Source organism: Suricata suricatta, chromosome X (genome assembly GCF_006229205.1).
Source record: "Suricata suricatta isolate VVHF042 chromosome X, meerkat_22Aug2017_6uvM2_HiC, whole genome shotgun sequence".
In the NCBI taxonomy this organism is placed as follows: Eukaryota; Metazoa; Chordata; class Mammalia; order Carnivora; family Herpestidae; genus Suricata; species Suricata suricatta.
Genome location: NC_043717.1, coordinates 67271127 through 67289993, shown reverse-complemented (window position 1 = coordinate 67289993; position 18867 = coordinate 67271127). Strand labels below are relative to the sequence as shown.

At 43.1% G+C, this 18867-nt stretch overlaps 1 protein-coding gene across 2 annotated transcripts in view; it reads left to right on the top strand.

Moving 5' to 3' along the window:
* The first annotated feature begins 1164 nt into the window (after nucleotides 1-1164).
* The window catches only part of PCDH19 (protocadherin 19), a 159631-nt gene continuing 141928 nt past the window's right edge, over nucleotides 1165-18867 (top strand). The window contains exons 1-3 of one of the 2 annotated variants that reach the window (XM_029930603.1): nucleotides 1165-3311; nucleotides 6102-6240; nucleotides 6896-7252. In XM_029930603.1, coding sequence (XP_029786463.1) covers nucleotides 1165-3311; nucleotides 6102-6240; nucleotides 6896-7252 — 2643 coding nt within the window. The remainder of the gene's footprint in view (nucleotides 3312-6101; nucleotides 6241-6895; nucleotides 7253-18867) is intronic. The other variant, XM_029930604.1, reaches the window with a different exon arrangement.

Sequence of the window (18867 nt, the reverse complement as noted above, 5' to 3'; positions counted from 1 at the left end):
CGCAGCGGCGGCGACAGCGGCCCGCAGAACGACATCCCAGCCTAGACCAAGGGAAGAGGTGAAGCTCCCGGTACCCGTGGCAGCGTCCTTGCCTCTCCTGGCCGGTACTGTTGTCGATTTCCCTACCCTCTTTCCTGTTCCCTGTCCCCCTCCCCCGCTCCTGGGCCATTGGAAAGAATGGGACTTTGATTTTTCTCGGAGAAATCTCCATCACCCCGTTTTCACAAACTTGACCTGGAAGCTCGGGCTGCGTTGGTAACTTTGATTTCTGAGTCGCAAATGTCCGCAGTCCAACTGCTCTGTGGAGGGGACTCTGCACCCACCTCCAAGCCTGGACAGACGCCCCCTCCCCCCCTCCCGCCCCGAGTCTTCTGAAGCCAATCTCTGCGAGAGGGAGCGCGCTCTAGTCTCAGCAGCCTGTCTCTCTCCCCTCCCCCTTCTTCTGCCAGCCCTGGGACCGCCATCCCTTTCAGCTGGATACCCAGGAGCCTCCAGCACTTGACAGCAATTCTAAGTCCCACCTTTGATCATCCTTTCTCCCCAACAGACCTCGAAAAGGCCTGCGTGAGCCCTCCGAACCTCGGAGGGCGCGTTCCAGGCGGGTTCTTTCTCCGCAGTGAGCCAGGAGAGCTGGGGGGAGGTCCTTGCGCATGCCAGGTGCACAGACAACGGGTCCGCCAGCCCCAGTGCCGGTGCGCCTAGGCGGGTCGGGCAGTGCCTAAGAGGCTGCACCCCCACCGACCTCCCCGTCTTAGCCCTAAGTGCGGTCCAGACTCAGCCTCCTGTCAACCAGGCAGCACAGACCGCGTCCCACCCGCAGCCCTGCGCCGCCTCAGTCAGTCGCGCCTGGCTAACTTTGAAGGGGGAAAACTGAGTAGTCGGGCTGGAGGGAGGGGGCTCGGGGCCGTGCGGTGCTCCCTCGGCCCCCCAGAGCCCCCGGACCCCTTGCCAGCCCACTCCGAGTCTGCTGCAACCTCAGCATTGGAGCCTGCGCGGGTGTCTCCCCCGCGTCGCCGGGCCGCCCGGGGCGGGCCTCCTCCCGCGGCCTCCGGGGCCCTGGGGCGCGCGCAACAGGCGGCCCAAGTCAGCGGGAAGCTGGAGCGCCGGAGGCGTCGGCCTCGGAGGGGTGTGGAGAGGCGAGGCCAGGCAGAGCCCCGCGCAGCCATGGAGTCTCTCCTGCTGCCGGTGCTGCTGCTGTTGGCAGTACTGTGGACACAGGCAGCCGCCCTCATTAACCTCAAGTACTCGGTAGAAGAGGAGCAGCGCGCCGGGACGGTGATCGCCAACGTGGCCAAGGACGCGCGTGAGGCGGGCTTCGCTCTGGATCCACGGCAGGCCTCTGCCTTTCGTGTGGTGTCTAACTCAGCTCCGCACCTGGTGGACATTAACCCCAGTTCGGGCCTGCTTGTCACCAAGCAGAAGATCGACCGAGATCTGCTGTGCCGCCAGAGCCCCAAGTGCATCATTTCGCTTGAGGTTATGTCCAGCTCAATGGAGATATGTGTGATTAAGGTGGAGATCAAGGACTTGAACGACAATGCGCCCAGCTTCCCAGCGGCACAAATCGAGCTGGAGATCTCAGAGGCTGCTAGTCCTGGCACACGCATCCCGCTGGACAGCGCCTATGACCCGGACTCCGGCAGCTTCGGTGTGCAGACATATGAGCTCACGCCTAATGAGCTGTTTGGCCTGGAGATCAAGACGCGCGGCGACGGCTCACGATTTGCGGAACTTGTGGTGGAGAAGAGTCTGGATCGCGAGACACAGTCGCACTACAGCTTTCGCATCACTGCGCTCGATGGTGGCGACCCACCACACCTGGGCACTGTTGGCCTCAGCATCAAGGTGACAGATTCCAATGACAACAACCCAGTGTTTGGCGAGTCCACCTATGCAGTGAGCGTCCCAGAGAACTCACCTCCCAATGCACCGGTCATCCGCCTCAATGCCAGCGACCCAGATGAAGGCACCAATGGCCAGGTGGTTTACTCCTTCTATGGCTATGTCAACGACCGCACGCGAGAACTTTTCCAGATCGACCCGCACAGTGGCCTGGTCACAGTCACCGGTGCCCTAGACTATGAAGAGGGCCACGTGTACGAACTGGACGTGCAGGCCAAGGACTTGGGGCCCAACTCCATCCCGGCACACTGCAAGGTGACCGTCAGCGTTCTGGATACCAATGACAACCCGCCAGTCATCAACCTGCTGTCAGTTAACAGCGAGCTGGTGGAGGTAAGCGAGAGCGCCCCCCCGGGCTATGTGATTGCGCTGGTGCGGGTGTCAGATAGGGACTCTGGCCTCAATGGGCGCGTGCAGTGCCGTTTGCTGGGCAACGTGCCCTTTCGACTGCAGGAGTATGAGAGCTTCTCTACTATCCTGGTGGATGGACGGCTGGACCGTGAGCAGCATGATCAGTACAACCTCACGATCCAGGCGCGTGATGGCGGTATGCCCATCCTACAGAGTGCTAAGTCTTTTACCGTTAGAATAACCGACGAAAACGACAACCACCCGCACTTCTCCAAGCCCTACTACCAGGTCATTGTTCAGGAGAACAACACGCCAGGAGCCTACTTGCTTTCCGTGTCAGCCCGAGACCCCGACCTGGGTCTCAATGGCAGTGTCTCCTACCAGATCGTGCCGTCACAGGTCCGGGACATGCCTGTCTTCACCTATGTCTCTATCAACCCCAACTCGGGCGACATCTATGCTCTTCGATCCTTCAACCACGAGCAGACCAAGGCATTTGAATTCAAGGTGCTGGCCAAGGATGGTGGCCTGCCCTCGCTGCAGAGCAATGCCACGGTTCGGGTCATCATCCTCGACGTCAATGATAATACACCAGTCATCACGGCCCCACCCCTAATCAATGGCACTGCTGAGGTCTACATCCCCCGCAACTCTGGCATTGGTTACCTGGTGACTGTCGTCAAAGCAGACGACTACGACGAGGGCGAGAATGGCCGGGTCACCTATGACATGACTGAGGGTGACCGTGGCTTTTTTGAAATAGATCAGGTCAATGGTGAAGTCAGAACCACTCGCACCTTTAGTGAGAGCTCAAAGGCTTCTTATGAGCTTATTGTGGTGGCCCACGACCATGGTAAGACATCTCTCTCTGCCTCTGCACTCGTCCTAATTTACCTGTCCCCTGCTCTCGACGCCCAAGAGTCAATGGGCTCTGTGAACTTGTCCCTGATTTTCATTATCGCCCTGGGCTCCATTGCGGGCATCCTCTTTGTCACTATGATCTTTGTGGCGATCAAGTGCAAGCGAGACAACAAAGAGATCCGGACCTACAACTGCAGGTAGAGCCAACTTTTTTTGTTTCCTTTGTGTAGGATGAATAAGGGATATCAGTGTCTCTGTGTGAAAATCCCAGTGCTTTTGTTTCCTACTTAAATGCATGCTCTGTACATGCTGCGCTTTTTTTGGAGGGGAAAAAGTCTGTGGCAGTCCATGTTGATCAATTCCTTTGATCTGACAGTTTGCTGGAAGACAATCATTTACTGTTTGAGTGGATTCTGTCACACATTGATAAGCAGAAAAACAGTTATCATTTTAAAATTTGCACAGCTGTCTCCATGAAGTTATGGCAGGAAAAAAAATGAGGGAGGGCGGAAGAGGGAGAGAGAGAGAGAGAGAGAGAGAGGGAGAGAGAGGAGAGATAATTTACAGCAGAACCATCAATTCCACCAATTCCCACAACTTGATTTCAGGGCCACAGTGTTTTAAGGACAGATACTGAAAGGAAAGGGAATGATGGTAGTTGCCCTATCCTGTTGTAAGGATGAAGAAGAGAGCCAAGTGAGTGAGTATCTAAGGTAGGAAACAGAGAGTTGAGAGAAGAGAGAACAGGAGTGTGTGGGGAAGCAAGTGACTAGTGTTTTTTAAAAGTGTGTTCTTGGCTTGTTTTGTATCCATTCTCTAAACATCTGGCTAAGTAAGGTGACATTCTACCAGTCATTTGTGTTTTCAAATATCTGGTTGGTTGGTGGCATAGAGACCTAATATCCCAGTGGGGGGTAGGACTTTGCTTCCAGATGTTGCAGTAAAAATAGCAATCTTCTGAAGCTGATTGTGCTTTTCTCTAATGTGGAACTCTGCTGTAGCATTAAGGTCTGGTCCCTACCAGTGGATGTCACTATGGGCTAGGGTGTTACAGTTTCTCTTGAAGTGTATGCAGGGTGTGTGTGTGTGTGTGTGTGTGTGACAGAGAGAGAGACAGAGAGACAGAGAGGGACAGAGAGAGAGAGAGAATATGAGAATACGAGAACAGAAAGACAGAAACTGTAATGTCAGGTAGTATTAAAAATTTTCCTAATAAACACATTAGAGGGTCTTGTTGAGGCCCTTCCTTACAATTGGATAAGACAAATAAATATAAGTGTTTCTAGACTCAGTTTAGGGTAACACATGTAATTTTTTTCCAGCAGTGTCTCATTGAAATGGTTGAAAAAAAAGAAATTGTTTCTTTAGTTTGCTGAAATTGAATGATACTGCTGTTTCCACCAAGGTGTGTGTGTGCTTTCAACACACCTACACATCCAGTGTGGCTTTTGTACCATCTGTGCTTGCATGTTAATCAGTCAAAATATATTCCTATAGGTCCAATTTGTATTTGACACCATCTGAAATGCACACTTTTGTGAATCAGAGCCCCCTGAATATGTAACAGCCATGCAATTATTGTTTCCCTTTTACTATTCTCTTCGTAACACAAGTTAGTAGACAAATGCTAACCACACATGAATATCAATCAGGTGCCATAAAAGAGCAGCTGCAATGCCTCATAAATGCTTTAATCCTGTTACTAGTGAAATGGCCATGACTTTTCTTTCCTTCAGCTCTGAGTCATTTCAGATGGGAGAAATGGAAATTAATATTGCTCTTACCTTTGAAACCTGTGACTGCCAGTGGCGATTTTTATAGTAGAAAAATGCAGGGTCTGTATAATTTTATTTATATGGAGATAATAAGAGAATGGGTTCTTTTAAGCCATTTCTTTAGCATAAAGCAAATGTATAAGACCCTTTTCTTGATAAAAAAATTTTTTTTAAAATTCTTGGTAATGTATGACTACAAGTGAGAGCTCTTTTTGAGAGCTTGCCAGGGAGATCATTAAACAGGGAAGGGAGCATCTGAAATTTAAAAAAAGAAAGAAAGGAAAAAGAAAATCTCAGTTCTAACTTCACTACCATGTGTATTTTGTAAAGATCTCTGTTCCCTGTGATGGTTTGGGATTAATGAAGTACAGTTTAATTAAATAATTGGTCAATATGGAGAGGGCTGCACAGTGAATGCCTCAGCCAAGTAATTGGACAGGGCATTGCCAAACTTACCCATAATGGGTAAACAAAATCATTAAAACTTCCAATTGATTCTGTAAACAGTTTAAAAAAGAAAATAAAGCCTAGTCCTGAGGTCTTAGGGATTTTATCTGCTCTCAAACTCCAGTAGCATAAGCTTGCTATCATGGCAGGTCTGCCTGAGCACCTAGTGAAAGGGTGAGGGGAATGCAACTGCTCTAGAAAGATCCCGGGGACAGAGCAAAAATTTGCTTCTGGAAATAGGAAATCTGTACGTTCGGACTTTTCAGAAACCTAAATTTCAAGAGCTTGTCTTGCCATGTACTAGGCAGAGGTTTCTTTTCTCAGTCTCTTCTGAGCCTCTTCCCCAAATGCATTCATTTATGAGACTTGTGAGGTGATCTGCAATTGCTGCTGAATTGGGCTCCCTTTTTGTTTCAATAATTGGCTTTGTTGAGTGAGAATGCAGACAGTTTCCCTTGTGAAGATCAACCCTGTATTATTTATTAGCCCTATTGTTTTGTTGATTATTGTCCAGAAATGGAATTTTCAAACAATTAGGCAAATCGTTATGTGGAAAGTAATAAATGACTTTGAGAATCTGGCTACATTTTAATGTATTCCTTTTGACAAGTGTCTTAATGCTTGGTGTCTTTGGTGCACGTTTCTGGGTCTATGTCAGTGTTAATTAAATTGATCCCTTTATGTTCCAGTTGCAGCACAGCTGCAGGTAGGTACACCTGAATGGAGAAGGATGCTGAATACACTAACCTTTAAATTCCTTTGGAGTAATTGTTTAACCATTACTTGTCTCCTCTGCTGTTTTATAAAAGGACAAAACAACAAGGGTCTGCATTGCATCTCGGTTTCTGTCATTAGCAAAGAGCAAGACAAAAAGGCAGAGGAGAAAGTGAGCCAGAGGGGAGAGGTAAAAAGCATTTCCCCCTCATTCAAATGGGTTTGGCTATTAGATTTCTCCTGAAGAGGAGGGGGCGAGATAGGGAGTATAAGAGAGCAGGGCTATGGCAGAAGGATGGAGGGTGTGGAGGAGAAAAGCTGAGGATATGTCAAAGAATGGGGTCTGATCTCCTATCGCAGTCCAAAACTGATCAGTTCAATCAAGCAGGAACCTGGCTGAGAGTATTCCCCACATGGAAAATGCCTAGAGGCACTGGAAAAGGGGTTATTTTTTATTTTCTTTTATATCTTCCGTTAAATTAAGATTCTGTTCTTATTTCACCCAGGGGTTCCTTTGAGATCTAAAGGGGCTCCAGATTTGAACATTTTCATGCTTTCTTTTTCATAGGCTCAACTTTCCCTGCCCTCCCCCTGCCCTTGCTAAATAGCCACTCACAATGAGGAATTCCACATCCAAAGTATACAAACATATTTGGGGGTGGAGGAGTGGGAGGTTGGTCTGTTTTATATGAAAGCTGCATGGTTCTTAGTTTGTTTTCACATGTAAAAAGCAACAGGAGAAACCTGATGATGTAATGCACCAAAATAAGCTGGAGCAGAGATAGGGTGCAACTCTGTGGGATGCTTAATATTATTAATCAACACATGGTTCAGGAGGGCATTAGCAATATATGTTGCCTTTTTTGTCATATAGAATCGCTGAGTACTCCTATGGGCATCAAAAGAAATCAAGCAAGAAGAAAAAAATCAGTAAGAATGACATTCGTCTGGTACCCCGGGATGTGGAGGAGACAGACAAAATGAATGTTGTCAGTTGCTCCTCCCTGACCTCCTCCCTCAATTATTTCGACTACCACCATCAGACACTGCCCCTGGGCTGTCGCCGCTCTGAGAGTAGTTTCCTGAATGTGGAGAACCAGAATACCCGCAATACCAGTGCCAACCACATGTATCATCACTCTTTCAACAGCCAAGGCCCCCAGCAGCCAGACTTGATCATCAATGGTGTGCCTTTGCCTGAGGTGAGTGCAGCTAAGCAGCTCAGTGAGGCCCTTCCAGATCTCTTTCCTTGGTGCTTGCTGACAGAATAGGTCTTTATGCTGGAGAATTCTATTGGAGGGGTGGAGAGAAGTTCTATGCATAAGTCCATTTCTGTGGTCAGGTTTTGCTACCAGGCTTTCTTGTGGCAAAGGTAACCCAACATATGGGGCCTTTGTAGGGGTGGATGTTGGGAGTGGGACCTTCAGGAGTCTGAGCATTTGAAATCTCTGTATGGTATTCTGGCATAATATGAATTTGCTCCACCTGTTGCAAATATGGTATGTTTGCCAGCCAGTGGCAGTAACATTCCAGTTAAAGTGGCTGAGAGAGAATTAACAAGTAGTGTTAAAGACAGGTGAACCTTAGAATGCTCATGGGCCAAGTTTCCAGTGTAAGAGTGATTCAGCCTCCTGAAGCCCCCTTTTGCTTTTGCTTTGGCCATATATGTGCTTTGCCAAGAGTATGGATGAGCTGCTTAAAGGGAGACAAAATAATTTAAAAAACCACTTTGCCATTTCTTGTTAGTTCTTACAGTGATGTTTGACAAATGAGGTAGGAATGGTCACTCATAATGGACATTTCAGAAATTAACTATGGTTTGAATTAGCTCTGTTTCCCTTTACTAGGTACAAATGGTTTCAAATGGAAGCATTTTTAAAAATATTGTGTGGTCTGGTGTTTGCTGGCTATTGAAATATTTCAGGGTAGTAGGGTGATAACATGGATGATGGTGGGTGGGTGGCTAGCTGGAGAGCTAAAGGATCTTAAGTTGATTTCATTTTTATATGAATTGCTTAAGTCACTCTTTGGTTGGAAATTTGATGCACTGGGAAGCATATGTCCTCTTCCGGGCCACTAATGAAAGGAATACTGTATATTTGAAGAACGCTTCCATGTATTTTGAAGCACCTATACAATCATTGTCTCCTTTGATCCTTGCAAATAATTATCTTGGTAGATTTCCCATCAGTAGATGATGAAACAAAAGTCCAGATATGGTAAGGGAGATGATAAGGGGTCACAGAGCAGGAGAGAGAGGGGGGAACAGGAGAGAGAGAGAGACAGAGAGAGAGAGAGAGAGGGAGGAGAGGAGAGACTAGACATCAGGGCTGTACAACTCTCTGGCAAGTGCTGTTTTAGTGACACCTTCCTGCCTGGGAGATAATTTAGCCTGATATACTTAGGGTATGATACATATAAAATGGCCTTATAGTATTTGTATCAATTTCATAGGGCAAAGGGTTTTAAGAGTTCTTGAATCAATTGCTTTTACTAGTTTCCTGAAGAATAATTCTTATCAGAATCAACTGGACCAAACAGCAGAGCTTTTAATGAGAAACTGATATTCTGCAAACAACAAAGCACCACCAATATTTTCAATCTATAAGTCTATAAATAAGGATTTCCTGAAAATCCACTATTATGCTACATAGGCTCAGTTATAATTACGGATTTCAGTATATACCACTAGGAGCTAGAAGTCTATACTTTTTGGAGGACTCTTGTGGAGTTCAGTAATGGAGAGGGAGAAGTAGTGCTATGTCGTGGTAACAGGTAGACCATGCTTTTGAATCTGATATGGAATCCGTTTGAGTCTCCCTTTCCTCATCTACAAAATGGGCATATCTACCATACAACATTGGTCCAAAGAATAATATGACATTGTGTAATATAAAAAGTATGAGACACACATGTTCCTTGAATCAGAGATGTCTTCATAAGGCAGTAATTGGAGAATCATTTATAATGGCCTACACACCTGAGCATGACCCCACAGACACTGTAATTAAAGAAGAATTTAAGTTGGATTTATATAGATGACACCTACAAAGTGGTGTGGTTGGAGTATTCATATTGGACATTAAACAATGAAGGTAAAAGATGACAAGGTTGTGGGTGCAGGCATTGACTGCTATTGCTTGTGGAGATAGACAAAAAATAATCATCTGAGGGTTTGGTGATTATTTACGTAATCAATTCAAGGACTAGAGATATGTAAGCCCTGGTGCTTATGAGATACTTAGAGGGGGCATGAGACATATGATGGTGTCTACATGGTTTACCTAAGATCTTGGTGTTAATTTTGATTCTCCTATGGGCAGAATGAACCAAAATATTGCTTCAATTATTTAGAAAAGCCATTGAAAGTCTGAATTCTGATCCTATCCCCAACTCACAAAGTCACATGCTCTCTTTATTTAACAAAATCACACAGATGTAATATGTGGGACTAGTCAATGGCCATGGCAGTGTGTCCTAGACACAGAGGGGTTAAGTGTGTATTTCTAATATGCAGTCTTGGAAAGGTCAACTGCCAAACCCATTCAGAAAAAGGAGAGACTCCCTCATAGCTGAGGATGAATCAGGCCACTTAACTTGGATCTGCCACAAAGTTATGCAAAGTGGGGAAAATGACACTTCTCCTTTTCTTCCCATACCAGAAACCTCTGAATGTGGACTAGGTAGAATATTTAGGTACAGCGAAATCTACTGAAGACCAAGAATGATTGATGCATACATTCAACTAATATTTGTTGAAGGTCCACTTTTTTTCCTCTGGGCTCTGGTGTTACAGAAATGAAAAAGATGTTCTCTTGTCTCAAGGAATGCACATTCTAACAGATGAGAAAAGCAAACAAATAGGTGATTTGCAGTATAGAATGATTAATGATACTATCTAGTTCAATGGGATATTCTCCATTCCTGGGGTAGTAATATCCTGATATATTTCCTACCTTCTCTTTATATTTTACAGTTAATTAATCTATCCAAGAAACCACCATTTGTTAAGGAGTTATAGCACAGAGTGATAAGTGTTATGATGTGAAAAATATGAGAGTCTATGGAAATTTCTGTATTAAGTCTTATGTCGCTTACATTTTTCTTTACATTATTTCATTAAACCCTTCTTTTATTTGATCATTAATTAAACCCAATAACATTTATTGTACACTTAGGATGTGCTAGACACTGTACTACTTGTCCAGGATAAAAAAATAAAACACCTGATCCTTGACACTGGGTAGTTTACAGGAAGACAGACAAGTAAATAGGTCAATTCAGTTCAGGATTACATTCGTTTCCTGAGCATATGTTACATTATTACTCTCCAGATTGGGACCAAAGCACTGTACATTAGGTTTCTCTGCTGGGCTACCTTGTGACAAACTTACTCCCTTTATTGGCTGCAATCAGTTACAAGGCTTAGATAGACACTGTAGAGGAGTCAAAACTTCTTCCCTTGCAGCAAGCACTCCCTCACACCTTATCACCATGACATTAATTCAAATAAACCAGTAAACATTATTAGAAAATCCACTATGTGCTCAGCTGTGTGACAGATACCACAGGGATCCCAAATAAATATGAAATGCAGTATCTGCCCTCAGAGAGTTCAGTCTGTTTGGGGAGCTAAGATAACCGAGTGATTTCCCTATAATTAATATGAGAGAGTTTCTAACCACATGTTACTTCGTAGACTTCTTAGTTCTCCCCTTCTCCTTCTTCCTTGGCAGCCCTGCCATCATTTATAGGTAGACTTACTGTTGAACTTTTAAGGTTTGGTGCTGATTTGAGTGTAACTTTTACATCAGTGTGCAAAGCTAGCCACATCTGAGTATTTTTGACTATGTGGATTTTATGCTTTTGGACACAGATTTGAAGAGGAAAAGTGGAGGATGCGCTTTCTGTTTACAGAAGACTTTTGTAGAGTTAGTGATGTCAGGTAGCTGATACATATTTTAAATTGAAGGGAGAGATTTCCATTTCTTGGCATTCTGGTATATTTAGTCCATAGATTTAGTGTATGCATAAGTGAATGTATATGTGGTGGGAGGAGAGTGGAAAGAAGGAAAAGAGATTGAAAAAGAAAGACTGGAGGAGAGAGAATAATAATAGATTTGCTAGTTTGCTAAGATTTTTTAATAAAAATATTCCAGCATTTTTAGATTCTGCTTATTATGCCAAATACTTTTTCTTCCAATCTTATGGAATGGAGGCATGCTTACTGAGTACCATTGGATGCTGGAAAGTGAAACTACACCAGCATCCCTGCATTACCCCTTTTGTCACCCAAGCCTTGGTCATTGCTTGAGGAAGAAAATGCAGCTCATTTCTTTAAGTGTTAACTGGAGATTTCGGTGAGACCTCCCTGCACTTTTGTGTGTGTTGGGGGGGGGGGTCAAATGGCCCAGACACCCAGTATCTTTGGTGAGGTAGTTAAAATTTTTGGTTTTCTAATGTTGAATATTTCTGAGCTGACAACTCTAAGAGAGTGATATTTGGCAAAAGCTTCCAGAATTCTAGTCATATGTGCATAGGGATTTAGATTTTGGCTTCAAACTCAATCTTGAGTTTTATTTTTCTACTGTTCACCAGAAAACTGTCGCATCCTAAGGGTGACATCCTAATATGGACAGTGGATGTGACACATCCTAAGGGTGTGTGTGCTCTGCTATAATACTGAGCAGTTTCATGAGTAGCAGTGGAAGAGGTTGCAGACTAAGGATGTATGTGGCAAACCAAATTTAATGCTTCCAATTATCTTAGAGGAAGTTTCAGTGCATATTATCTTAGTTCAAATAATTAAACTAAAGCATCAATTTGTCTTTGAAGAAGATATGAAGAAAGAAATAGCCAAGCATGCTTTGGTCCCTAAAACAGAGTTTTAAAATTAGGAATTTCAGGGATTTGAGTGAAACTCTGGGTTAAGAAACTAAAACAGCAACCACAAACCTATCAGATGTCAGATTCAGAAGTCACTAGAAAATTAATAGGTATGATGAGGCTAGTTTGGATAGCAAGGAAATGACACAAAACACCACCTCCAATTAAAACAAACCAACAAGAGCACCTAGGTGGCTCAGTTGGTTAAGTGTACGTCTTCGGCTCAGATCATGATCTCACGGTTCATGGGTTCAAGCCCCGTGTTGGGTCTGTGCTAACAGCTAGCTCAGAGCCTGGAGCCTGCTTCAGATTCTGTATCTCCCTCTCTCTGACCCTCCCCTGCTCTCACTGTTGTTCTCTGTCTCTCAAATAAATAAATAAAACACATAAAACAAATTTTTAAACAAACCAACAAATTGTTCAGTGAGTGTTTTTTATTTTACTTTCCTTGTTATGACAGTGTCTTGGAACCATCTAAGTCTTATCTCTAAAGGGCCAAAAGTAACCCTCAGGTTGTAGAAGGAAAAGAATGGAAAACACTGCAGCCCACATCTTTTCAAGTGTACTCACTCCAGTTTTCTTTAAAAATAAAATGCTCTGCTACTACTAAGAGACATTCTAGGCCATCCACCGCCTACATTGTATCTTACTGGCCCATTCAAATCTAGCAGAGACAGTGCGTTTCCCAGTGGGGATCTGTTTGCAAGATGTGTTCCAGAATAAACTGTTCCACTGTCGTCTCCATGCAACTGCTGCAGAACTGAGTTAGTTTACATTAGTATTTGCTAATTTATTATTATCATTCCTTATTGGCAATTAACTGGTTACCTTAGAGATCACCTCTCTCCCCATACACCTTCACTAAAGTTGAGCTCAGCCATAGTACTTGCTAATGATCCTGAGATTTCTCTCCCTAGAGGCCTGGAGGCAGGACATTTTCCAGAGAGGGCTCTGAGGCTTTGGAATTCTTTTTCTTGAGGACCACATGTTTTGGGTCTTTTTGGCCCTACCTCATTTTTCTTTGATTTTGAGCCAGACTCATAAGGTGGGGAGAGCTGCAGACCTCTCCTTCCCTATCCTTGCTCCAGTCTTTGCTGTGGTTTTGGTATACTGTTCCCAGAGGCTGAAGGGTTGTGGAGGATTGCTTGTTAGGAATTAGAGGGCTAAAAAAGGATGAAGCCACCTCCTGGCAAAGCTGGAGTCTTTCAATTATGGTGCTGCAGTGGATTTGTGGTGCAGTTTCAGATGTTGACCCCTCTGCTTGTGTATCTCAGCTTCCAGGGCATAGGGGAGACCAAGCTTGGCTGGATTGAGTGTCTCAGATGTGGGTAAATGAAACCATTTGTACAGGAGGCCTCTGTGTGAGAGGCGGTAGTCTGACTCTGGAGCAACCGTTTTCCCCTACTGAGAGGCGGCTTAATTTCTTGATGTGTAACTGGCTGGCTTTTAATGTGAGCCTCATTTACTTGGAACAATTGAGAGGCTTGAAGTGAAAGTCCCAGAGGATCAGTTGTTTGTAGAGGGAAATGCTCTTCAAGTTACATTTCCTTTTTGGCTGTTGTATAGTTAAGAGTAGTTTTTGTGTGGACTGCATGGTGAGGGTCACTCTGCTAACAGTGGGTGTACCCAGGCTGCTAGCGCCTTCCTGTGTCACCCCAGGGAATGGTGAGGAAAGTACTTCGGCTGCCTGGGGGAACAGCTTTGTAAACTACAGGACCTTGAGTTCCCATGTGGAAATCTCATTTGTTTTATCGTTTAGTATTTTGCTTAAAAATATTGGCTAGAACCACACAGCTCCACAAGACTACTGAAAGAGATCTGATAAGGAACCAGTATTTTCATTCTATAATCACAAAAATTGACTTACATAGAGGACAAATGACTCAATTAGACACACAACATTTGGGGCCAAACCCGACTCCATTTAGCTTGACAGCAGCTTTAGAGTGCTTTCTGTAACAGAACGGATTGGGCGTCACGAGGGGACCTGTGGATGTACATTTGAATGGTAGTTGTGTTCCTGAAAAGCTGTGCAGCAAGTGAGTGTTTTTATAATCTACACCCTGTTTTAACCACAGTGATGGCATTCCATATTTATAGACGTCCTGGGGTGGATTTTTTCACACAAGAAAGAGCCCCATGTAAAAAACAAACAAACAAACAAACAAAACAAAGCTCCTGACTGAGATTTCCTTTGTTAAGTCTGGATTTTTCACCTATCTTGCTTGCCTAAAGTGGTATTCCTCACATTGGCAAGATTTACAAAATTTTTGAAAGGTGGGCCAATTCATTATTCTGTTGAATTTTCACTGTTTGGCTTTCCTGTTTGAATTTCATTTAATTAAAAAATGTAATTATGTAATATTTAAAATACAGTGCAGTCCAAAGAAGACAGATACATATCACGTAGATTTAACAGATGTGACATTTTGGGGCACCTGGATGGCTCAGTTGGTTAAGCATATGACTTCGGCTCAGGTCATGATCTCACAGTTTGTGGGTTTGAGCCCCTCGTCAGGCTCTGTGCTGACAGCTCAGAGTTTAGAGCCTGCTTTGCATTCTGTGTGTCTCTCTCTCTTTGTTCCTCCCTCACTTGCTCTCTCTCTCTCAAAAATAAAATAAAAATTAAAAACTTAAATATTCCTCTGTGTCTTTTAAAAACTGCCACATTTTATATTTGTCCCAGATTTTTAAAAAATTAAAGATTACAGATACCCCCTTCCCATTCTATTCATCTCCCTCCACTCTTTGTAAGTATGTATTGGGAAGAACTGAAGCCTATCAGGAATTTTGTCTTGTCTTAGCTTCCTGAGCTCACTCATAAAAGAGATGGCTCTCACTTTGATGCTCCAAGTTCTGAGAAAACTCCCCGAGACAGTAAGTGTCTCCCAGATTTAGTAGAGCCTGAGAACTAGTTTATCAAATGAAAGAACTCTCTTATACTTCCTTTAAATTCAGCTTTGGGGGAAATAGAATATTACTTTTCAGAAAGAACAAAATGAGAGTGAGTGTTAGATTTATAGGTGTTAGAGGTAGCTACCTTGAGTTTTGAGCAGACCTTTTGGGCTTGAAGCAGACAAGAATCCTGGTGTGAAATCGTCGTTCTCCTTGAGCTCAGTGTTCATGCACTAGCATCAGGGCCTCTTCATGTTAGATGCTTAAGTGCTGCCTTGATATGCATAGTCTTCAGATGCTCCATAAGTCTCTGCCAGAGTGGCTAGTTTTCAGCTTCTCCCACTGGGCCCCATCTGGCTGCTGTTCTGTGGCAAGCTGCTCTCGTTCACTGTCACCAGCACTGGCTTTGGTGGTCTTTGTTTTCTGGATTATTTTCATTTCTGAATCTGATCTCCAGAGCAGGAAGGGCATCTCTTCTAAGAGTAGTTAGTTTTGTGTAGTTTGCTCTTCTGAACAAAATGAATTCTCTGTGTAAGCTATTAGGAAGATAAATTCAATCCAAAGGCCAGACTCTTCCTTTAGGGAAGTGTGTATGTGTGTGTGTGTGTGTGTGTGTGTGTGTGTGTGTGTGTGTGTGTGTGAGAGAGAGAGAGAGAGAGAGAGAGAGAGAGAGAGAGAGAGAGAGAGGATGATCTGCTTCTCTCATCCACTTATTCCGTCTCTGTGGTGATGGAGTCTTTATAGACTGGCCTGGCCTGATCTTACATTTGCCTATGAGCTTAGGCCCTGGGAGTCCCCTTTCTCACCCTTTGGCACTCTGCTGGTTGCCTTCCTGAGGACAAGCTTGTAAGTCTAGTCACAACAGGGTATTATTTGCCTGCCAAATGTGAGGCCAGGACACCCCAATTTCATATAGCCCAGGAACACATCTCCTGGGGACTATTTTTAATTGAGAGCTCTGAGTAGAAAGCAGCCAAATAATCATTGCTGTGCATGTAAACCAGCTTAAGAAAAATTTATGGGGAATTTCAATTCCTTGGGAATCATTTTCTGAGGCTTAGTTTCTTTTTGTGCCTTTTGAACATAATTCTGTTTCAAACCCTCCTCTTCCTCTTTAGTTCACTTGGCTTGTGGAAATCTTATTTGAGCTGTCTATGTGTACAGGTACTTAGCTATGAAACCATATCTTTTCTAAGTGAGTTATATGAACAGGGATCAGCCTGTATTCAGAAGGACAGGCTTAACCTTTAAGCAACTTAAAAAAATTTTTTTACAACTAAAGATGTCTGTAAGCTAGCATTCATATTTAAAACTTGACATGTTTGACAGATACAGGGCTCTGAAAATGCAGGTACAAGCAGAGGCATCTGGCTATAGGTAATGATGAACGGCTTGTTGGAAGACTGATTTCCTCCTCTGTGCTGCCAGGCACAGAGGCCCATGGTGAGGACACAGGAGGTACACTGAACTCAGAAGACTGGCATTGACTATGATTTTGCCATACTGGTCATTTCCTTAATTAGTGCATTTCCATTTTCTCAAGTATAGACCTTCGAGTGATGGCATATGCTAATTGCAAAATTTGTTTCTAAGACCTTAAGGGAGAGAACATCATGGCATTAGCATTAAATAATGTCTTTTTCATGGAATTTTGCCTGATTTTTTAAATTGCAAAATAATTTGATAATTATGGCTCTTTAGAAACAAATCTCAAATGCTACATATGATACTCCAGTGTTCTGTGTGGCTTGTGAGGTTGCTAATGGGATGTATGTCCTTACACCTCTAGGTCATTTTTTAAATTTTACCTCTAATGGTAATTTCTTCTAGAAATGGAAAAAGGTATGTGCTTTGCTGCAATAAGAAATATAATAAGTAAATGTCTTAAGTGGAAAGAAAGTTAAACTGCCTTTGCACAAACTATACTTTGTAGAGTGACCTGAAAGAGCAAAATTTTATAAAACTAGTAAGCCATAATAACATGGTGCTGGGCACTGTTGGAATGGCATCAGGGGACTGACTCAGTCTTTGTATATCTGATCATCTGGTGTCCTCAAGAAGAGATGTTGGAAGATGGAGAAAAATCCAAAACTGAAAAGTTTTATGGCTGTGCATGAAGCCATATTTGGAGGTATGGGAATGAAGAATGTGTGACATTTGCATTGCCTGTCTTTCTTCACCCTCTGAACCTAGCAAACTCTATCAGGATACTTATCTCTAATGTATGAGTCATTTGAATAACTGTATTCCCAAAGATGATAATCTAGAAATCTGTAATTCTGATATAGGGTAGGAGGTCACTAGTAAAACAGATGAAACAAAATTAAAAACCTCATAAAAGAAGAGCTTTAGTTCATTGAAATCTATTATTACTAAGGAAACCACTCCAAGATATGGAGAATTCTGAAAAATTCAAACAGATACCAAACTGCATCAACCCTGGAACAATTGTGGGAGGAGATTGGGTCAGGATATTTCCAAATTATTATGAAGCTCTGACTGTAATTCTGTGAATTTTATAGCATTGGGTTGAAGGGCTTCGTACAGCTGACTGCATTAAGGTTTGAGTCCATGTGATCACAATAGCTACTTTGTAGGTGGTATTGAGGGTAAGGGACTTAGCTATGACAGGAGATGCAATAAATATAAGCCCCTAGCTTTTAAATGGGGGAAACATATTCAGTGTCTTATGTGAGCTGTGTGTGTGTCAAAACTCAGTAGTCTCCCTATTCAAATAGGTCTTTCTGTCCAATGTGAGTTCTTTCATAAAGACAGCAGTGAGTATACTAACCTTGCTTCAGCTGGTCTGTACAGGTTCTAGGGATGTGTAGCAGATACAGTCCTCTTTCCTGGAAAACTAGACCTTTCAGAAGAACAAAAATTCACTTAAATATAAATTATGTTCATTACCACGCTACCTAAAATTTCACAGACCTGGAAGTCACTGATATCTCCTTCTTGAGTTAGGTATTCTTGAGAAGTGTTTTGTATATCATGATAAATTATCTAACCTTCATACTGTTTAAGGCCAACATTATGGATATAAGCAGCCTTTTATTCCATTCTAAGGTCAGTCTAACCAAATTATGCAACTTCTAAGTGCAATTGCTTGAAGCTTCCACTTTGAAAGTTTTTTCATTTTAATACCTTGCAAGGGAGAAATATTTTAGCAACTGTTCATGCTTAACAATATATTTTACTGATTGTCATTCTCTTTGTGACATTTGTTGGCATGAGGGGCAGTTCATCATGGCTTTGCTCATTTTGCTGTTTGCTTTGGATAATCAGCAAAGAGCCAGAATTCAATAAAAACATGTATATTTGTTGTTATTATTTTTATAGTAGTTTATTGTCAAATTGGTTTCCATGTAACACCCAGTGCTTCTCAATTTCAGGCCATGGGAGGCCAACTGAGCCCTGCAGAATCAATATATATGGGGCACTTGGATGTTTTGCTTGAGAGTCAAAAAGAGTTGGATTTTCTTTTAAAATAGATTTGATTCCAGAAGTATTAAACTATTAAAGTCAATGCATGTTGGAGACTGGTTGATGGCATTCAGCAGGATTTGGGGCATTCAGCAGGATGTATACAGCTTTGTCCATAACAAAGCAATCTATTTCTTGCAGGAAATAAACTCCTATTTCAGGGGAAGGGGAGGTCAGTTGGGGAGTCCTTGGGAAGCTCTGTTTATTTGAAAGTCATAAAGAGTATTTTTTCAGGGGCTCCTTGAAGGCAGGGCCAATTCTTTACAATTCCTTTTGCATGGTGTCAGGTGATATTAATTAAGTTTTGTAATTTAAGAGTGTCTACAGTGGTTGTTGTGCCCTGATCTTCAAGGGTATTCATTTATTCTAGGTGAATTCGACTGCTCTATGATCGTTTGCCTCCAGACTTTAGTGAATGGACTTTCTGTTTAGTAATTAGGTTCTTTTAAAAAAATGTTTTGGCTTGAAAACATTCACCCATTAATCTATCTACCAAATATTTGTAGATCATCCTTTACTGACAAGCCCTGAACTCAGTTCTGAGGGATAG